Raw genomic sequence first — 22,796 nt, 5'->3', positions numbered from 1 at the left:
TCTAACTGGCAATAAAATTCAAATGTTAATATATTTGCAATTTGAGGAGAATTGGGCCAGAACATGCAATTTTATCTGTTTTCTTACAATTGTAGTCACAAAATTTGAAGACTTTGCACAAGTCTTAGCATTCAAATCTATATTAGTATAGGCTATGAGTTAGCTCATAATTCTAATATTCTATGTTATTTTTGATCATTGGTTATGAAACAGATTAGAAAATGTTTTTTCCAAAAATTAGAATGCATAACTTGAAATAAGTCTTTGTACAAGTCTTCGGGCTTGATTGTCACAGCATATGAAAAACACTCTAAACACATGTGTAAATAAGCCCTTATTTCCAAAAATTGACCCAATGTTCAAATTTGACTTTCAATGCCAGTTAGAGCTAACTAAAGGATTAGGATTTCGCTATGCTTCATTTGGCAAAACAGGACAATATTTTTTTAATTATCCAAAAGAAATTAGTGCTGTATTTTTCTGCAATAGGAAATAGGTCTCATTGCTGTTTGAGTGTCTTAACTCCCTGAGCACTACCTGCTGATCTAACATTGCCTCTGATTGGTCAATTATGTGATATCTTCACTTTAATCACCAATCACAATGGAGCTTTGCAAATAATTCACCCAAATTTGTTGGTGTGGTGAAATTATTGTAACAATGTTGCTGATTGGTCCAATTGATAATGAAAACTTCTTTTTGACCAATAGGCAGATAGTTCTCTTGGGGTTAAACTACTGGTCATGAGTGAGGGAAATGAGTTGCACTAAATCACTAACATGGACCAGTAAGTTCTTCAGCCAAGTTTTGAAACCTTGATTTAAGTTCATTTTAAATCTCCTCTTCAGCAATAAGATCCTTGTTACTCACTGTTCAATTATTTAAAGCTTGTTAGGCCAAGAAAAAAAATTGCTTGCCCTTCAGTGGTATTTTTAGGGTTGGTTGGTCGGTCGGAAAAATAATTGTTTTTCATTTTTAAATGACTCATTACTGTATAGGCCTCTAGGGAATGAACAATGGTCATGTGGAAAGATACATCACTGCAGACCTTCAGTACGCAAGATACACCATAGAACTTGATTCAATTAGAACAACTGCATACTTTAAGGCATAAGATGCCAAGTTTATTGGAAACATTGATGCATGAATGGATAGTTATAAATGTTATGAGTTTACAGTAATGATTTTCTTCTTAAGAAAAATGTTGTTGGCCAAATTTAGCTTTGAAATGAAATTTAGACACAGAAAAAGTAATAAAAAACCATTAAAATTATTAACTATTAAAAACTAAACAAATTTCACATGGGCTGACCCTGATTGTGGCCAATTTTGGGTCGGTCAGTGGAGGGCAAGCAAACAATCTTTTTTTGGCCTTATGCATAAAATATTATTCATATTTATGACTTTTTTTTTCATAGTTTACACTTCATCAAAACTCAAGTAGAATGTTATAATTGGAAATTTAAACTTATGATCTCAACACAAAATTAAGACGTACCTCAAATTTTCGGTCACAACTTTGACCTTCATCTGGAGACTGGCAACCCAAGTTTGAGATCAGTGACCTTTTGGACACTTGACCCCAAAACCTGGTCGTACACTCTTGGTAACTTGTATCGGGGTTTGGGGTCAAGTGTCCAGATGAAGGTCAAAGTTGGGACCGAAAATTTGAGGTACGTCTTAATTTTGTGTTGAGATCATAAGTTTAAATTTCCAATTATGAAGTTTACCAACACAGATGAACTTTCATGCAAGTAGAATGTTATTTAGACTTATCAAAAGTTATTTCTTTACATTTTCAGCATTAGGTGGATGTGCTGTCGTACGCTGTCCAGACAGAACCATGTGTCAAGAAACAGCCACTGGAGCTATCTGTGTACCTAGCCCTGATCTATGTTTAAGTGCCCCTTGTCTAAATGGAGCAACCTGTTATCCTAATGGTACTACATACTACTGCCAGTGTGCTGCAGGTTTTACTGGACGTAGATGTACCCAACAAGGTAAGTATTGTGGAAATACCAAAAGCTGCCTTATGTGGGTTTTTTTTGTATTAATTTTGTTAGTTATATAATAAGATACCTTTGCCATCACTTATCATAGGGAGCACGTGTGGCTGAGTGGATAAGGCGCCCGACTCATAATCCATAGGTTACGAGTTCGAGCCCCGCTTGTGCCAACGTGTTGTGTCCTTGGGCAAGGCACTTTATCCTCATTGCCTACTGGGGGATGGGGTTGGGTTGGATTGGATGTTTGTATAGTTGTTTGTTTCAATGTTGCAATATTGGCACTGACTAAGCTGCTGCCTGCAAATTGCATTGTGTCTGTTTAGTTGTGTTTAATGTATAATTCTAGCAATTTGACCTGCGGGTCACCATTAGAGTTTGAAATAAAACCTTCCTTTAAACCTTCCTTTATCATAGAGAAGCACTAATCACTGTGCTAATTGTATATCAAAAGCTTACATGCATTCAAAAAGGAAAAATGCACACCAAATGCACACCAAAATCAGTAAAACAATATTATTGATAAAACATAACACAAGGTGGCATTGACATTTTGTACTTGAGCTCAAATGTCAATATGTTTTTCTTACTCAATGCAGTCTGTCTATTTCAGTGCACATAATGGTATGAATTGAGGGAGGCACTCAATGCAAAATTGATATATAGGGTCCCCCTAATACTTTTTAAACTAAATCGAAAAATATTTCACAAAATGTGAAAAATTAGGTATAGCTTTATTTTTTTACACGTGTGGACCAAGTTATAGCATCACACGTCATTGCGTTCAGTCACAATGGTTAATTGTGTAAAAAAATCCTAATCCTTTAGTTTGTTCTAATTGGCAATGAAAGTCAAATTTTATTGTTTGGTCAAAGTGAGTTTCCTCTTTTCCTCTATGATATTGGATGCAAACATTGTTGAGATTTTTGTTGTGTCATTTCAGGACAATTGTTTATGATATCTTGCCGTAATGAAACAACAATGTATGCATGCACCAACAATTGGATATTCCAGTTGAAATCCATACACCCCCCATGGAAGACATGACCTTAACCTCCCACACAGGGAGTGTAGATTTCAAATGAAGTCATCCATACAGGTAACCAAAATTTACATTCCTTGGTCATGTCTTCCATAGGGTGTGTATGGATTTCAACTGGAATAGCGCATTAAAGGCTTGTGTCACACATCCAATCAGAGTCAAGTCTATTAAAATATTTAAAACATATTGAAAATGGTATTTAGAGAATAAAGGTATTGTTTTAGCTGCTGGAGTGCATCTATCGTTCAGAATTTTTTCTGGAGGGCATTGAGGGGGCAAAGTGAATTTAAGGGGGGCCAAAATCAACAAATTTTGCGCAAAATTACCGCAAAAAGGTGAAATTACTTAGGATTTTTTATGCTGCCCGAAGAATTTAGGTAAAAAGCATGATTTTCTCCAAACTGAGCATTTTTACATAAATTTGACATCGCAGTTGGATTTGTCAAAGTACTTCCATTTCAATATGTATACATTTATATACTTTATATCAACAAGTTAGTAGTAGTGAGGTCCAAAAGTTTCCATAATTACAGGGTTCATACCAGCCTTAAAAGCTTAAGTAACTCCATGCTTGTCAAAGCGACCCTTAATAGGCTACATAACTTCTTCTCAGAGTGACTTTCCACCACAGGGGGAAACCAATGGCCACTTTCATTATGGACGTGTAACAGCAATCTTTATCAAGTGTCCGACGTTAATCACAAAAAACATTGACATTAAAAACAACTGGTGACACCTTGCCCACACAGGCCTCCCTAAAAATGGTATTTAGAGAATAAAGGTATTGTTTTAGCCGCTGGAGTGCATCTATCGTTCAGAATTTTTTCTGGGGGGCATTGAGGGGGCAAAGTGAATTTAAGGGGGGCCAAAATCAACAAATTTTGCGCAAAATTACCGCAAAAAGGTGAAATTTTTGTAATTTTGGGTTTTTACTGGGGGAAACAGAGGGGGCAAGAGTTCTGACAGGGGATATTTGCCCCTCATGCCCCGTGGGGTCGCCACTGCTATCGTTCATATAACACGGGCGGCATCATTATTTTAAGTAAAACAACAAGGTGAAGCTGAGTTGTTTTACGCCAAAAATCATGATGTCACCCGTGTTATATAAGACAATGGATGCATCACAGCTATTAAAAACAATACCTTTATTCTCATTCTTAAACACTTCATTAATACCTTTATTTATAATATTAAGTATACCAAATTCTTATGAAATTAAATCCTACATTTTACAAGGAACTTACCTATAGGGCTTAGAATCAATGAGTCCTGTTGTTGCTATGCACCTCCGATTGGTTCAAGTAGCGCATACGAGTATCACGTCAACACTTATGCGGTAAAGTGTGTAATATCGTAAGAACCAATAAGATTGCAGGAACTTTCTTAAGTGTTTAAGAATAATACATATATTTGTACATGTCTTTTTGTATTTCGGTGCAACTTCAGATCGTCCTAACATATGTGCAAGTAACCCATGTCGAAACGGAGCAACATGCTTTTCTTCAGGTGCAACATACAGATGTGAATGCCCAATTGGCTACACTGGATACAACTGTGATCAAAGTGAGTTTCCTCTTTTCATCTCTGATATTGGATGCAAATGTTGTTGAGATTTTTGTTGTGTCTTTTCAGATCTGATATTTATCATTTGTGTATGATATCTTGCCTGTAATGACCTTAACCTCCCACACAGGGAGTGTAGATTTCAAATGGGGTCACCCATAAAGGTAATCCCATTTGAAATCTACACCCCCTGTGTGGAAAATTAAGGTCATGTCTTCCATAGGGGGTATATGGATTTCAACTGGAATAGCCCAACACACAATATCCCACCATTCCTTACTCACATCCATTCCTTTGTATTTTTTCAGGTATTGGTTTTGATTTCTGCAGCAGTGGCCCATGTCAGAATGGCGCCCCCTGTCGCTCAACTGCCATTGGTTATATCTGCAGTTGCCCAAGAGGTTTTACTGGTGTCAACTGTGAGACAGGTAAGTTGGTAAACCCTCTGCTTAAGAAAACTTTGGGGCCTCATTACTGCAATTGTTGGTATAAAGTATATCAAAGTATACATTTCTAGAATGAAAAAAATTACTGAAGGATTTTTTATGCTGCCCGAAGAATTTAGGTAAAAAGCATGCTTTTTATGATTTTATCCAAACTGAGCATTTTTACATAAATTTGACATCGCAGTTGGATTTGTCAAAGTACTTCCATTTCAATATGTATACATTTATATACTTTATACCAACAAATTAGTGAGGTCCAAAAGTTTCCGTAATTACAGGGTTCATACCAGCCTTAAAAGCTTATGTAACTCCTTGCTTGTCAGAGTGACCCTTAGAAGGTTACATAGCTTCTTCTCGGAATGACTTTCCACCACATGGGGAAACCAATGGCCACTTTTATTATGGACGTGTAACAGCAATCTTTATCAAGTGTTCGACGTTAAACACAAAAAACATTGACATTAAAAACAACTGGTGACACCTTGCCCACACAGGCCTCCCTAAAAACAACTGGTGACACCTTGCCCACACAGGCCTCCCTAAAAACAACTGGTGACACCTTGCCCACACAGGCCTCCCTAAAAACAACTGGTGACACCTTGCCCACACAGGCCTCCCTAAAAACAACTGGTGACACCTTGCCCACCCAGGCCTCCCTAAAAACAACTGGTGACACCTTGCCCACACAGGCCTCCCTAAAACAACTGGTGACACCTTGCACACACAGGCCTCCCTAAAAACAACTGGTGACACCTTGCCCACACAGGCCTCCCTAAAAACAACTGGTGACACCTTGCCCACACAGGCCTCCCTAAAACAACTGGTGACACCTTGCACACACAGGCCTCCCTAAAAACAACTGGTGACACCTTGCCCACACAGGCCTCCCTAAAAACAACTGGTGACACCTTGCCCACACAGGCCTCCCTAAAAACAACTGGTGACACCTTGCACACACAGGCCTCCCTAAAAACAACTGGTGACACCTTGCACACACAGGCCTCCCTAAAAACAACTGGTGACACCTTGCACACACAGGCCTCCCTAAAAACAACTGGTGACACCTTGCACACACAGGCCTTCCTAAAACAACTGGTGACACCTTGCCCACACAGGCCTCCCTAAAAACAACTGGTGACACCTTGCACACACAGGCCTCCCTAAAAACAACTGGTGACACCTTGCCCACCCAGGCCTCCCTAAAAACAACTGGTGACACCTTGCACACACAGGCCTCCCTAAAAACAACTGGTGACACCTTGCCCACACAGGCCTCCCTAAAACAACTGGTGACACCTTGCCCACACAGGCCTCCCTAAAAACAACTGGTGACACCTTGCACACACAGGCCTCCCTAAAAACAACTGGTGACACCTTGCCCACACAGGCCTCCCTAAAAACAACTGGTGACACCTTGCACACACAGGCCTCCCTAAAAACAACTGGTGACACCTTGCCCACACAGGCCTCCCTAAAAACAACTGGTGACACCTTGCACACACAGGCCTCCCTAAAAACAACTGGTGACACCTTGCACACACAGGCCTCCCTAAAAACAACTGGTGACACCTTGCACACACAGGCCTCCCTAAAAACAACTGGTGACACCTTGCACACACAGGCCTCCCTAAAAACAACTGGTGACACCTTGCCCACACAGGCCTCACTAAAAACAACTGGTGACACCTTGCACACACAGGCCTCCCTAAAAACAACTGGTGACACCTTGCACACACAGGCCTCCCTAAAAACAACTGGTGACACCTTGCACACACAGGCCTCCCTAAAACAACTGGTGACACCTTGCACACACAGGCCTCCCTAAAACAACTGGTGACACCTTGCACACACAGGCCTCCCTAAAACAACTGGTGACACCTTGCACACACAGGCCTCCCTAAAACAACTGGTGACACCTTGCACACACAGGCCTCCCTAAAACAACTGGTGACACCTTGCACACACAGGCCTCCCTAAAAACAACTGGTGACACCTTGCCCACACAGGCCTCCCTAAAAACAACTGGTGACACCTTGCACACACCGGCCTCACTAAAAACAACTGGTGACACCTTGCCCACACAGGCCTCCCTAAAAACAACTGGTGACACCTTGCACACACAGGCCTCACTAAAAACAACTGGTGACACCTTGCCCACACAGACCTCCCTAAAAACAACTGGTGACACCTTGCCCACACAGGCCTCCCTAAAAACAACTGGTGACACCTTGCACACACAGGCCTCCCTAAAAACAACTGGTGACACCTTGCCCACACAGGCCTCCCTAAAAACAACTGGTGACACCTTGCCCACACAGGCCTCCCTAAAAACAACTGGTGACACCTTGCACACACAGGCCTCCCTAAAAACAACTGGTGACACCTTGCCCACACCGGCCTCCCTAAAAACAACTGGTGACACCTTGCCCACACAGGCCTCACTAAAAACAACTGGTGACACCTTGCCCACACAGGCCTCCCTAAAACAACTGGTGACACCTTGCCCACACAGGCCTCCCTAACAACAACTGGTGACACCTTGCCCACACAGGCCTCACTAAAAACAACTGGTGACACCTTGCCCACACAGGCCTCACTAAAAACAACTGGTGACACCTTGCCCACACAGGCCTCCCTAAAAACAACTGGTGACACCTTGCACACACAGGCCTCCCTAAAAACAACTGGTGACACCTTGCCCACACAGGCCTCCCTAAAAACAACTGGTGACACCTTGCACACACAGGCCTCCCTAAAAACAACTGGTGACACCTTGCACACACAGGCCTCCCTAAAAACAACTGGTGACACCTTGCCCACACAGGCCTCCCTAAAAACAACTGGTGACACCTTGCACACACAGGCCTCCCTAAAAACAACTGGTGACACCTTGCACACACAGGCCTCCCTAAAAACAACTGGTGACACCTTGCACACACAGGCCTCACTAAAAACAACTGGTGACACCTTGCACACACAGGCCTCCCTAAAAACAACTGGTGACACCTTGCACACACAGGCCTCACTAAAAACAACTGGTGACACCTTGCCCACACAGGCCTCACTAAAAACAACTGGTGACACCTTGCACACACAGGCCTCCCTAAAAACAACTGGTGACACCTTGCACACACAGGCCTCCCTAAAAACAACTGGTGACACCTTGCACACACAGGCCTCCCTAAAACAACTGGTGACACCTTGCACACACAGGCCTCCCTAAAAACAACTGGTGACACCTTGCACACACAGGCCTCCCTAAAAACAACTGGTGACACCTTGCACACACAGGCCTCCCTAAAAACAACTGGTGACACCTTGCACACACAGGCCTCCCTAAAAACAACTGGTGACACCTTGCACACACAGGCCTCCCTAAAACAACTGGTGACACCTTGCCCACACAGGCCTCCCTAAAAACAACTGGTGACACCTTGCACACACCGGCCTCACTAAAAACAACTGGTGACACCTTGCCCACACAGGCCTCCCTAAAAACAACTGGTGACACCTTGCACACACAGGCCTCACTAAAAACAACTGGTGACACCTTGCCCACACAGACCTCCCTAAAAACAACTGGTGACACCTTGCCCACACAGGCCTCCCTAAAAACAACTGGTGACACCTTGCACACACAGGCCTCCCTAAAACAACTGGTGACACCTTGCCCACACAGGCCTCCCTAAAAACAACTGGTGACACCTTGCCCACACAGGCCTCCCTAAAAACAACTGGTGACACCTTGCACACACAGGCCTCCCTAAAAACAACTGGTGACACCTTGCCCACACCGGCCTCACTAAAAACAACTGGTGACACCTTGCACACACAGGCCTCACTAAAAACAACTGGTGACACCTTGCCCACACAGGCCTCCCTAAAACAACTGGTGACACCTTGCCCACACAGGCCTCCCTAAAAACAACTGGTGACACCTTGCCCACACAGGCCTCACTAAAAACAACTGGTGACACCTTGCCCACACAGGCCTCACTAAAAACAACTGGTGACACCTTGCCCACACAGGCCTCACTAAAAACAACTGGTGACACCTTGCCCACACAGGCCTCCCTAAAAACAACTGGTGACACCTTGCACACACAGGCCTCCCTAAAACAACTGGTGACACCTTGCCCACACAGGCCTCCCTAAAAACAACTGGTGACACCTTGCACACACAGGCCTCCCTAAAAACAACTGGTGACACCTTGCACACACAGGCCCCCCAAAAAACAACTGGTGACACCTTGCCCACACAGGCCTCCCTACAAACAACTGGAGACACCTTGCACACACAGGCCTCCCTAAAAACAACTGGTGACACCTTGCACACACAGGCCTCCCTAAAACAACTGGTGACACCTTGCACACACAGGCCTCACTAAAAACAACTGGTGACACCTTGCACACACAGGCCTCCCTAAAAACAACTGGTGACACCTTGCACACACAGGCCTCACTAAAAACAACTGGTGACACCTTGCCCACACAGGCCTCACTAAAAACAACTGGTGACACCTTGCACACACAGGCCTCCCTAAAAACAACTGGTGACACCTTGCCCACACAGGCCTCCCTAAAAACAACTGGTGACACCTTGCCCACACAGGCCTCCCTAACAACAACTGGTGACACCTTGCCCACACAGGCCTCACTAAAAACAACTGGTGACACCTTGCACACACAAGCCTCCCTAAAAACAACTGGTGACACCTTGCCCACACAGGCCTGACACCCCACACAGGCCTCACTAAAAACAACTGGTGACACCTTGCCCACACAGGCCTCCCTAAAAACAACTGGTGACACCTTGCACACACAGGCCTCACTAAAAACAACTGGTGACACCTTGCCCACACAGGCCTCCCTAAAAACAACTGGTGACACCTTGCACACACAGGCCTCCCTAAAAACAACTGGTGACACCTTGCACACACCGGCCTCACTAAAAACAACTGGTGACACCTTGCACACACAGGCCTCACTAAAAACAACTGGTGACACCTTGCACACACAGGCCTCACTAAAAACAACTGGTGACACCTTGCCCACACAGGCCTCCCTAAAAACAACTGGTGACACCTTGCACACACAGGCCTCACTAAAAACAACTGGTGACACCTTGCCCACACAGGCCTCCCTAAAAACAACTGGTGACACCTTGCACACACAGGCCTCCCTAAAACAACTGGTGACACCTTGCCCACACAGGCCTCCCTAAAAACAACTGGTGACACCTTGCACACACAGGCCTCCCTAAAAACAACTGGTGACACCTTGCCCACACAGGCCTCACTAAAAACAACTGGTGACACCTTGCACACACAGGCCTCCCTAAAAACAACTGGTGACACCTTGCCCACCCAGGCCTCACTAAAAACAACTGGTGACACCTTGCACACACAGGCCTCCCTAAAAACAACTGGTGACACCTTGCACACACAGGCCTCCCTAAAAACAGGTCTCCCAGACACCTGTTACAAGCCTGTAAAGCTTGAATTAATCTAATTTGAAGCTATTTAAGATAAATACATTAATTTATCTTAAAAAATAAGAATGAAACAGTGAAAAAATAACTTGAAACCTGATTATACAATTTTATAAAAGGGGTGTTTTCACTTTTTGACTCTTTAGGAAAAACTGTACATGTGGTATCAGACCATTTTTACAGGGGGTTATTCTGAAATGTTCAAATTGTTATATATTCTATCACCCCTAGTTTGAAATCTAAAACTCTCATTGCAAGTAGCAGCTAGAAAACTGAAGATGCTAAAAATGGAACAGTCAATTGTGGAATCTCGACAATAGAGGGTGACAAACGTAGGTAGCCAGAGGGCGCTCTGCACTGCTGAACAATAAAGCAAGTTAGCAATACTAACTTTCCCATTCTTTGTTTCAGTTGTTGATTTCTGCCAAAGTACCCCTTGTCAGAATGGCGCCACCTGTCGTTATACTACCACTGGTTACATCTGCACTTGCCCAGGAGGTTTTACTGGTGCCAACTGTGAGAGAGGTAAGCTTTAGGGTAGGGGCTTCAACATAAAAAGTTCCAAGTTTTGAGATATTTTCTCAAAATATCAAGAGCTAACTCAAGACTCAAGAACCACTGCCCCAATACTAGGCTTCTTGTACTTTGTTTAATGCATTTTTCATGTTTATTCCAAATATGGTCATGAAAATGTACAATTTTGAAATTTGTTAACTTTTAAAGAAAATTTCAACTTGTCGTCTGCAGTCGACACGGGTGAGGAGAAGGTCAAATGGATACATAACTCCATGTCACAGAACTCCTTGTGATCTATAACTCCATGTCACATAACTCCGTGTGATCTATAACTCCATGTCACAGAACTCCTTGTGATCTATAACTCCATGTCACATAACTCCTTGTGATCTATAACTCCATGTCACAGAACTCCTTGTGATCTATAACTCCATGACACAGAACTCCTTGTGATCTATAACTCCATGTCACATAACTCCTTGTGATCTATAACTCCATGTCACAGAACTCCTTGTGATCTATAACTCCATGTCACAGAACTCCTTGTGATCTATAACTCCATGTCACAGAACTCTTTGTAATCTATCACTCCTCAGCCACAAGGGATGTCAGTGACCATATTCATTATCAAAACTTTGTGATCCTATCATCCTTTTTTATGGATGTTTCAAAAGATATCCACAAATGGATCTTATTCTCAAAATGTCAGTTGATTCCGATTTTGTGTTTACGAGTTATGCATGAATATGTGTATTACATTGTCCTATAAACCACTGTCTTGTAATTTTGTTCTGTTAGCAGAATATATATACAAATATTTTGCCAAGCAAAGCAATCACCAAGAAATATTTTGCACACAAACATTACATCGCCAAAAGAAAAGGGTGGAGAAATGAAATAGAGGTAAAGGGCATGCATTGCTCTGGAACCTTGCCTAGTAACTATACATCATGATACTGCTGGGGTTCAAACATTTGTAATATGGGTAAATGGTTTCAAACAATTGACCACAAAGAAATCCACTAGATGAGTCCAGCCTTAGTGTTTGTCAGCCAGCCTGTGGTAATATAAACATGCACATAAGCAAGGGGTGGCCAAAAATAAGGGGGAGGCGTAAGAAGAAAGGGTGGCAAAAAGAGGAAAACCAAAAAGAATTTGTAAAAAAAAAAAGGTGGACAAATTTGAAAAATGTTTGAAAAAAATTTGTTGTATACATTATGAGTTGCTTTTAGGCGCTAGCGCTTATAATCCTTTTTTTTTTTTTTGCGCTCTTCACTTTTTCAAACGACCAGAAAAAAAATTGGGTCAACCTTTTCGGGCTTTTGCGGAAGGGGCGGCAAAATTTAATTATCTTCAGCCCCCCGGGCTATGGGTGGCCATGGTATGCCACAGATAAAAAATATAAAGAGAGCGTCTTGCACACTTTTGATAGATTTGTCATCTTTACATTACAGAGACTGTATCTGCCAATGGATGTGATAATACCCCATGTCAGAATGGCGCAACATGCTCAACTAGAGGTCGTGGCTACTACTGTGCATGTACTTCTGGTTTCTATGGCTTTGAATGTGAACAAAGTAAGTGTTTGGAATTTTTCCTGGAGGGGGAGGTTGTTTTTTCTTGAGGGAGGTTGTTTTTTTCTTGTGGGGAGGTTGTTTTTTCTTGAGGGGGAGGTTGTTTTTTCTGGGGGGAGGTTGTTTTTTCTTGAGGGGGAGGTTGTTTTTTCTGGCGGGGGAGGTTGTTTTTTCTGGTGGGGAGGTTGTTTTTTCTGGCGGGGAGGTTGTTTTTTCTGGCGGGAGGTTGGTTTTTCTGGAGGGGAGGTTGTTTTTTCTTGAGGGGGAGGTTGTTTTTTCTTGAGGGGGATGTTGTTTATTCTGGAGGGGGAGGTTGTTTTTTCTTGAGGGGAGGTTGTTTTTTCTGGTGGGGAAGTTTTTTTTACTTTTAAGTGGGAGGTTGGTTTTTTTTGAGGGGGAGGTTGTTTTTTTCTGGCGGGGAGGTTGTTTTTTTCTGGCGGGGAGGTTGTTTTTTTCTGGAGGGGAGGTTGTTTTTCTGGAGGGGGAGGTTGTTTTGTTTCTTTTGTGTGTGGCAAGTCTATGTTGATATTTCTGCATCAGTTATATTGCATTTCGTTGCTGATGTATAGTGCATGTACTGTGTAAATTATGAAAGGGGAGCTTTATTTGATTGGCTAATTGAATTATGAAAAGAGAGCTGTTATTGGCTAATTGAATCTCATCATGAAATATCAGGACTCCTGGTTCTGTTCATGTAATAAACAACATATCTGGCCAAAACACTTTGAGGTTAAAGTCATAATGTACGATCTTATAATATGAATTTGGTTAATTTTTTCAAACCTGATTTTTTGGCATATTTGTAATGTTTACACATGTCACAACTTGCACCTAAATGGAATCAGCCAAATTTGTTGTGTTTGTAGGTAAACAGAGCAAAGTTCGACATAAAGTCATAATTCAAGAAATTATGACTTTATGTCCGCCCATAGAACTGCGTGTTACACGGCCAAAATAACAAGCAGTGTTTCTTTCACGTTACCTCGTTATTTCAGCTCAAAATGGACAGAAACCATTCCCGATCATTATTACTAGTATTATTTCAGCATTTTGAGTATATAATGACAAATTTAAAATTTGAAGGAAATCGTACATTAAGCCTTTAACAAATCGTCGGCAGAGTGCAACACTATCGTAAGTGCAGTAGAATGTAATAGCTGCCTTATGTAAAACAGCTATTGTTTGCAGCACAAATAAATAAATAAATAAAAATAAATGTAGATATTTATATAGCGCTTTATGCCGTAAACAGCCTCAAAGCGCTTCACATTTATTCCGCCGTCATTAGAATATGTCGGAACCATGTTTGCAGCCTACAAGTGGCGCAGGGTCCATCAGTACAACGACTGTGACTTCCCCTAACAGCTTCCCATTGCACCTGGGTGGGTGAGGCAAGCGAGGCAAAGTGCCTTGCCCAAGGGCGCAACACGGTGGTGGGACGGGGTATCGAAACCACGCGCGCACGTCGCGCACAACCACCCTCATCATAAATTGTTGATCTGCATTACTTTCCTGATGGCCTTTAACCAACCTAAGGTATCACCTTTACATGTAGTTTGGGTTCTTCATTTGTTACTGATCAAAAATGAGTACATTTATTGAAATATTGCAAACGGCAGCTATTGCATTCTACTGCACCTTTGATAGTCTTGCACTCTGCCGACAAAATATAATGGTTCATATAGAAAGTAATACTATCAGCTTATGGTTTTGCCATTTATCCATTACAGATATGTTAAATTCTTTCAAAATTTATCTTATCAATTTTGTCAACTTATTACAGGTCTCCCTTTCAACGGAATAGACGTAACGCCCCAAGAGTTCATTCCTGCCCAGACGACATCCGTAAACCTGCGCCACCAGGTTTCAATTTCATACTCGTGGATTGGGAAGAACCAGATGCAACAGATGATAGACCAAACCAAGTGACAATGAGATACAAGTCCCTGAATACACCATCTCTCTTCATTCAAGTTGGAACTGACCCAGTCACTATACAATATATATTCATGGATAACGCTAGAAATGAAGTCACTTGTTCTTTTAATGTTAGCGCAGTAGGTAAGAGCCATTGACATTGACCAAGGTATCGGGCACAGCAGCAGATAGGTGTATCCCATCATGCTCTGCAGTACCACAGTAGAACTGCACTTGCCATAGAAAGTGTACACAAAATCCCTCACTTCAACTTTCAATTACTCGCTTATATCAGGGGAGTTAAAACTTTTGTTTGAAAAAATATGATCTCCAAAGTATTGTGAAACTATCCATAGCTCTCAATATCTAAGCCGCTCTTACTTATGTTTTGTATGTATTTGCTATGGAGCAAGCAGATGCATGATGAGATACTCCCTTCAGCTGCTGTGGGTATCGGGCATGGAATAAGAATTCCCAAATTTCTCGACCCAAGGGCTAAAAGTAAAATTATACAATTGATTTGTTGGGAGTAGCCTTCTTTTCCTTGTTCTTTTTCCTCAATCCTGTTTCTTTCTTTTCTCTTCATATAGGCCAGCTTGCTTATATAAGCTTTTAAGGCTTGGCTTACACAATTTGCTTGAGCCTGGTCCCATCAGGACATAAATGTGTGTCCACCCGGACAAACAAACAAGGTTGTCCCCAAAAAACCGAATCAATCCTGCAAGACGCTAACGCACAGCACTTAGTATGTGAAATTGCATGCGAGTGCAATTATATTTATGCACTCCACATATTTTTCTGATGGCTTTTCTGATTGGCTATATGTGGTTCTATGAGTGTTTGAGCCCCTTAGGTTGGGACACAATTGTAAGAAAACAACACATTGCACTATTTCAATCCCATGAGAACTACCTGCCGATTGTCCAAAAAGAATTTTCATTATCAATTGGACCAATCAGCAACATTGCTAGAATAACTTCACCACGCAAAAAAAAATTGGGATGAATTATTTGCAAAGCTCCATTCTGATTGGTGAATAAAGTAAAGATATCATGTAATTGACCAATCAGAGGCAATGTTAGTTTGGCAGGTAGTGCTCATGGGGTTAACGGCACCAGGCACATTTGTAAAAATTGTATAAGAAAACAGCATATTGTCAACATTGGTCAATTAAGGGTCATCAAGAATAATTATGCTTTTCTCTTTTATATATTTATTTCATGTTGTAGTCTCAGATGGTCCTGATGGCTGCGCAAATACCCCATGTCGAAACGGAGGAATGTGCTCTTCTGTAGGCATGCAATATACCTGTACATGTGTCAGTGGGTACACGGGAAGGAACTGCGAAAGTGAGTTTTTCTTCACATTTCTGATATCACACAAGTTGTTGAAATGTCTGTTTATACTCTTAGTTGATTAAGAGCCAGTACATTTTTAAAACTCTCTCAATTGCTGAAAACCCTATTTTGTATACAAAATATATTGCAATCTGAGAATGGATTATTTTGTTAATAACATTTGTCACTCAGTGCCCCCCTGACAAAAATATGAAAGAAAAAAGTGCCCCTTTGACAAAAAATAAAAGAGAAAATCAGGAGGGCAAAGGAAAAGAAAAGGGGCAAGGAGCCCCTTTCTACCAAAATTCAGCCCGATCATGGGGCCAAAATAGTGTAAAATATGAATATTGTAAAGGTAAAGCCCTTTCCATTCTGATAATGGGCAAAAATAGTGTAAAATACCACATTTTTGCATGCTTCTCACACACATCGTTGCAATAAAGCCTTTTTTGGAGGCTTGAAGACATACAGTCTGTATTGTATGATGCAACTGTAATCTTTTTTCGTCTGTGCCCCGAAATTTTATTTTGCCCTCCCCTGACCAAAAAGCTGTCCACAATAAACAATCGAGCATGCCCTCAATTCTATTAATGAACCCCAATTTTGTTTTTTCCTGAAAAAGTTGTTTCAGCAATATGCATACATTTCCTTATAAAATTTGAATAATTTGAGTAACTAAATGCAATATGATTGTCTTTGTTTTCAGACAATGCTTTTGATTTCTGCCAAAGTCGTCCTTGTCAAAATGGCGCCACCTGCGTGTCAACTAACTCAGGTTATCGCTGTGACTGTCCAAGTGGTTATACTGGAACCAACTGTGAGCAAGGTAAGCTTTGGGGAAAGGGGAGACATGCCGGGGTTAGACGTGTCAAATGTTTTGCAATGTCCTCTTTGTTCTTGTGGGTGAGGCTTTGTATAAACCCTTGCCAATATGGGCAGACTAGTGTTGACTTATCAAAGGGATTCTGAGATGGGAATACAGAGAAAAGCATCAACTGAAAACAGGTGGGTTTAAAATTAACCCCCTGAGCACTACCTGCTGATCTAACATTGCCTCTGATTGGTCAGTTCAATGATATCTTCACTTAAATCACCAATCAGAATGGAGCTTTGCAAATAATTCACCCCATTTTTTTTTGCGTGTTGAAATTATTCTAACAATGTTTCTGATTGGTCCAATTGATAATGACAACTTCTTTTTGGCCAATTGGCAGGTAGTTCTCCTGGGGTTATAGCTGCTTTATGAGAATAGTCATGAATTATGAGGTAATGCACCATGGGTTACAGACAAGTGAAGCAATGTGTTATTCCAGTTGAAGACATGATCTTAATGCTTTGCATGCTAGTCATAGGCTTCAACATAAGAAGTCCCAAGTTTTATATTTTCTCAAAATATCACGACCTATCTCAAAAACCACTGAACCAATACTAGGCTTGTTTGTACTCATTTTAATGCATTTTTCACGCTGATTCCAAATATGGTCATGAAAATTTACGTTTCTGAAATTTTTGAATTTTTAAAAATAAATTGAAACTTGTCGTCTGCAGTCGACACCTGTGTGAAGAGAGTTAATCTCATGACAATACAAGATGTAAGCAACCTGAAAATATCAGATTTCTCATCAAAACAGGTGATAACAGCCTACTTGAGCTCATCCATGTCAAATTGACATTTTTTTCACAATCTGTTTCATGTAACAGGCAGCAGTGGGCAGGAATGTAACCCCAACCCATGTCAGAATGGAGCAGCATGTAGTTTTACTAACAGAGGATATGTGTGTACTTGTCCAGCTGGTTTCAATGGACAATTCTGTCAATTTGGTGGTGAGTATACACCGATAACACAGTCATCTCAAAAGAAGGTTCAACCTGCATAGCGTGTGTGTGTGTGTACACCTGTCAAGCGCATGCTTTAATTAATGTGTACGCTTTCCAAAAGCCTTTTGACATGTTGCTAGAAAAGCACAAGAAACAAGAATACACATTTTGTGCATGCCTTTGGAGGGAGAACCTCGTTTTGGCAGCAAGATGGCAGATCCATGCAAAGGGCAAATGCAGGGTGTGGAGAGGACAGGGGTGGAAATGAGAAATAAGATGTTGAGGAAAGGATTGTTGTATGTGGTTCATTACTGTGAATGAAAGTATTATAGTATAGGGTAGAATGAATAATAGGCAATCTTTTTTGAGAACCATTTGATGCTATGTTTAGACATGTTCTGATTAACATGCTAGACAGGACCAGTTGGACTTGGGAGATTTGCATGAAAACCAGTGGATTTTTACTCATCTTATGTCAGATAATAAGATGGTTACCAAGGATACCAAATGTCTGTGAATTAGGAAGCAGTGACACAAAGTAGTTACGCATTGTTGGGCTTTGATCATGCAGAACAAATGATTAGGTTTTTGCATTTTGGTATATACAAATCAGTTAATTAATTTGCTTGAATGTTTCTTTTTCAAGATTAAGGCAATTGTGCTTATATATTACCAACTATATTGATCAAAATGCATTGGGAATCTTCTTATACTGATATTATTTTCTCATTTTTATTTAAATAAATAAATAATATGCTGCAAATCAGATATTTGTGCTCTCTTGATTTCATCACAATGTGGAAAGGAACAGAGAATCAGTACTTGGCATGAAGCCAGGCCCGAGACAATCTGGAGCTGGTTTGAGGACAGTCATGGACAGTACACATATACCATATATGACAGTACACATACCTTATATGGATGTGATTCTCAATAAGGTCTGGGTGCTTAATCTCGCCGATAAAGTCTGCGGCGTGCCCGCAACCCAAGACGCAGACCCAAGCCGATGCGCCTATGCTGAGAAATAAAATACTGTTGCGATATGCACTAACAAAATGTGTGTCTGCTCGATGAAAAGCCATGTTCAGTCACCCGTTCATCGGCTTGATCGGCCCAACTCCTACATTTCTCGCAACCGGCTTATAACACTTGACAACAATACCCTTACAAATTAGTGTCCTTGAGTGCGTTGATTCTTTGCGGATTATATCGACTGATCCGCAAATTGCTCACGGTGAGTAAACTCAAGCACGTACTACAATAACCATTAATATAAAGGTTTTGAGTAATGAATGGCAAACCGCAGAGCAAGAAGATGGCAAGATGTTGCGAACTCGATGCCCATAACTGCTCGCGAATTCGCAACCAGGTATATGGCTACACTATATTAATTCATCGGCGTGCTGCGGCTTGAAACTGCAAGACGCAGTAGAGCCATCGAAATGCTGCGAGACGACGCAGAGGTAATCGGCGAGATTAAGCACCGGGTCCTAAATCAATAAATTATTGTGCAAACCCGGGCTGGTCTCCTGCACAACCAGTTGTGCTGGTCCTGACATACAAAACTCTGTTCTGTGATTGGTTCTGCATGTCCTTCACATCATGGATAATTTATTAATTATTAATTTTATTAAGAATAACAATTTTGCTGTCCTCAACTTCAGTGTACATGCATGCATGGTACGTATAGGCCGTTTGTATAGAGTGTCTTATCTCATAGTATGAGATTTTTGATGAAGCTCTGTTTAATGTCATTAAATGTCATGGTATTTTTACAGAATTTCTTTTTTAAAAGATTCCAATTCCTATTTTCTTTGGTGCAATTTGTTAGACTTAGAACCTAGGTATGCATGTATAAAGGAAAAAATGTCAACGATCATTATTCGGAACAGAACTGAAGTAAGTTCTTGAATGTTTTACTCAAAATCCATGAGTCAGTAACAGACTTTTTTTTATTTATCTTTCATTAAAATTGTTATCTTGGTCAGCAGAAACTCAACACCTTTTTCCTATATTGATTTCTTGTTACAGCTGGTGCATGTGCAAATAACCCATGTCTGAATGGAGCAACCTGTTCTACTACTGCAGGCACACAATATATCTGTTCATGTGCCGTTGGCTACTCTGGAAGGAACTGTGAAATAAGTGAGTTTCCTTCTCATATTAATTTGTTACATCACAAGTTATCAAGATGGTGTGAGAGGTTGCGGGTTCGAACCTGGCGGTGCCTAGTATGCTCTCGTGGAAAAGTTGAGTTAGCTTGAAATTCCCCTGGACAAGGAACTTACTGCTAATTTGTCTCGTTGTAACCCGTACGAAACTCGGGGAGCCGATCCTGGTTGCGAAGGCTATTTGTAGAATGTCTAGGGTGTCTGTCTTGAAGCAGCAAAGTCCCTGAATTGTTGTTTAATGGTTTATGGAATGATGTGGGGCCGTAGTGGTCAGCGACAACCTGTAAAGTGTGCTGAGACTTGTGGATCAATGTCTAGGCATTGTGCCTGTGTGTAGCGCACTATAAATCACAGCATTGGGGTTTTTGTACCTAAATATCAGTGTTTGATGAAAAAAATTGGGGAATGAGGCTGTCAATGGGTCACACTCCTTTGATCAAGTTCTAAACACCTCAAAAGAAATAAGTCCCCCTCTGAACATGTCGTCATAACATCGTAAGGTTTTGTTTTGTACCAACAAAACTAAATTTGAAATAATTATATGACTGTTTACTAAGTGCTGTGTGAAAATGAGAGATTTCCATGACTTCAGGGCTGAATGAGCCTAAATTGAAGACAAAAAGTGCCCTTTCCAAAAGTCACAAAGTAGGCCTATGCTTGTTAACTGCAAGGCGTATTGTGACAAGGAATGGAACTGACCATCTTACAACTCACTGTGCCGACTGGAACTCTGCACCAAGGGATTTGCATGGCTGAATGATCAAGAATCGATACACATTACAGTAAATGTTCACTTGGTGAGGATTTTAAACTGCACTCAAACACATGGGGTTTTCCATTAGTAACAAGCCATGAATCAACTTTTGTGACAAGCATAGGCCTACTTTGTGACTTTTGAAAAGGGCAGTTTTTGCCTTCAATTTAGGCTCATTCAGCCCTGAAGTCATGGAAATCTCTCATTTTCAAACAGCACTTAGTAAACAGTCATATAATTATTTCAAATTTAGTTTTGTTGGTACAAAATGAAACCTTACGATGTTATGACGACATGTTCCGAGGGGGACTTATTTCTTTTGAGGTGTTTATGATAAAAACTTTAAAACAAAATATTCCTGTTAGCATCATTTACATGAAAGAAAAAAAGTTCTGAATTCACAGATAAAACATAAATATGGTAAAATTTGTACAAAAAATGTTTGTGCCATATATGAAATAAACTTTGGTGTATTTGAATGTTTATTTGTTGTTGTTGTTTTTTTCTATAAATATGTACTTTAGCAATATGCATACATTTCCTTACAAAATTTGTTTGTACACTTGAATAATTTGAATAACTAATTACAAAATAATTGTGCATGTTTTCAGACAATGCTTTTGATTTCTGCCAAAATCGTCCTTGTCAGAACGGCGCCACCTGCGTGTCAACTGCCTCAGGTTATCGCTGTGACTGTCCAAGTGGTTTTACTGGTACCAACTGTGAGCAAGGTAAGCTTTGGGGAAGGGAGGAGACAGGAGGGCTAGACTTGTAAAATGCAAGGTCCTCTTTCTTTTTTGGTATGTGTGTGAGGTTTTGTATACTGCTAAACCCTTGCCAGTATGGACAGACCAGTGTTGACTTGGCAAATATGTGACATGATCAAGGGGAATGAGTCACATGTCGGCCCTGGTCGAAAATGAGTTTTACACATGTTTTTAAGAGGACATTTAGAGCTTCCAGAAACTGAAAACCTCATGTTGATACAACTTTTTTGTGTGAAATTACATCAATTTATCAATCGCTGAAAACAATATAAAACAAAAGAAATTTCACACTTTCTTTGCCAATATCTCAAAATCAATATTACCGACATCCGACTCATTTCCCTTGATCGTGTCACATATGGCAAAGGCATTTTGAGATGGGAATACATTTATTTATATTTCAATAAAATCATACACAAATCTTAATCTTTGTCATCAAAAAACTCAGTATCAGCACTGTCTCTCAATACCTTTTTTATATATTGATTTCTTGTTACAGCTGATGCATGTGCAAATGACCCATGTCTGAATGGAGCAACCTGTTCTACTACTGCAGGTGCACAATATATCTGTTCATGTGCCGTTGGCTACTCTGGAAGGAACTGTGAAATAAGTGAGTTTTCTTTTCACATTTGTTACATAACAAGTTATCAAGATTTGTGTTACTATCAGTGAGGTAAGATCAGAGAGTACCAACTTTACCATGTTTGTGTGTTGGTCATTGAGGTAGGATCAGAGAATACCAACTTTACCATGTTTGTGTGTTGGTCAGTGAGTAGGATCAAAGAGTACCAACTTTACCATGTTTGTGTGTTGGTCAGTGAGGTAGGATCAGAGAATACCAACTTTACCATGTTTGTGTGTTGGTCATTGAGGTAGGATCAGAGAGTACCAACTTTACCATGTTTGTGTGTTGGTCATTGAGGTAGGATCAGAGAGTACCACCTTTGCCATGTTTGTGTGTTGGTCAGTGAGGTAGGATCAGAGAATACCAACTTTACCATGTTTGTGTGTTGGTCATTGAGGTAGGATCAGAGAGTACCAACTTTACCATGTTTGTGTGTTGGTCAGTGAGGTAGGATCAGAGAGTACCAACTTTACCATGTTTGTGTGTTGGTCATTGAGGTAGGATCAGAGAGTACCAACTTTACCATGTTTGTGTGTTGGTCATTGAGGTAGGATCAAAGAGTACCAACTTTACCATGTTTGTGTGTTGGTCAGTGAGGTAGGATCAGAGAGTACCAACTTTACCATGTTTGTGTGTTGGTCATTGAGGTAGGATCAATGAGTACCAACTTTACCATGTTTGTGTGTTGGTCATTGAGGTAGGATCAGAGAGTACCAACTTTACCATGTTTGTGTGTTGGTCAGTGAGGTAGGATCAGAGAATACCAACT

The 22,796-nt window shown here is 41.0% G+C and overlaps 1 protein-coding gene across 1 annotated transcript in view; it reads left to right on the top strand.

Moving 5' to 3' along the window:
* Window positions 1-22,796, top strand: part of LOC140136472 (uncharacterized) — a 122,466-nt gene that overhangs the window by 79,578 nt on the left and 20,092 nt on the right. Inside the window, exons 29-41 of the mRNA XM_072158194.1 lie at window positions 1,803-2,000; window positions 4,492-4,608; window positions 4,917-5,036; window positions 10,957-11,070; window positions 12,516-12,638; window positions 13,311-13,329; window positions 14,419-14,696; window positions 15,782-15,901; window positions 16,596-16,715; window positions 17,591-17,713; window positions 19,739-19,852; window positions 21,244-21,363; window positions 21,899-22,012. Of these exons, the coding sequence (XP_072014295.1) occupies window positions 1,803-2,000; window positions 4,492-4,608; window positions 4,917-5,036; window positions 10,957-11,070; window positions 12,516-12,638; window positions 13,311-13,329; window positions 14,419-14,696; window positions 15,782-15,901; window positions 16,596-16,715; window positions 17,591-17,713; window positions 19,739-19,852; window positions 21,244-21,363; window positions 21,899-22,012 (1,680 nt within the window). The remainder of the gene's footprint in view (window positions 1-1,802; window positions 2,001-4,491; window positions 4,609-4,916; window positions 5,037-10,956; window positions 11,071-12,515; window positions 12,639-13,310; window positions 13,330-14,418; window positions 14,697-15,781; window positions 15,902-16,595; window positions 16,716-17,590; window positions 17,714-19,738; window positions 19,853-21,243; window positions 21,364-21,898; window positions 22,013-22,796) is intronic.

This window comes from Amphiura filiformis, chromosome 16 (assembly GCF_039555335.1).
Source record: "Amphiura filiformis chromosome 16, Afil_fr2py, whole genome shotgun sequence".
NCBI lineage: Eukaryota > Metazoa > Echinodermata > Ophiuroidea > Amphilepidida > Amphiuridae > Amphiura > Amphiura filiformis.
This window is presented reverse-complemented; position numbering and strand designations above follow the sequence as displayed.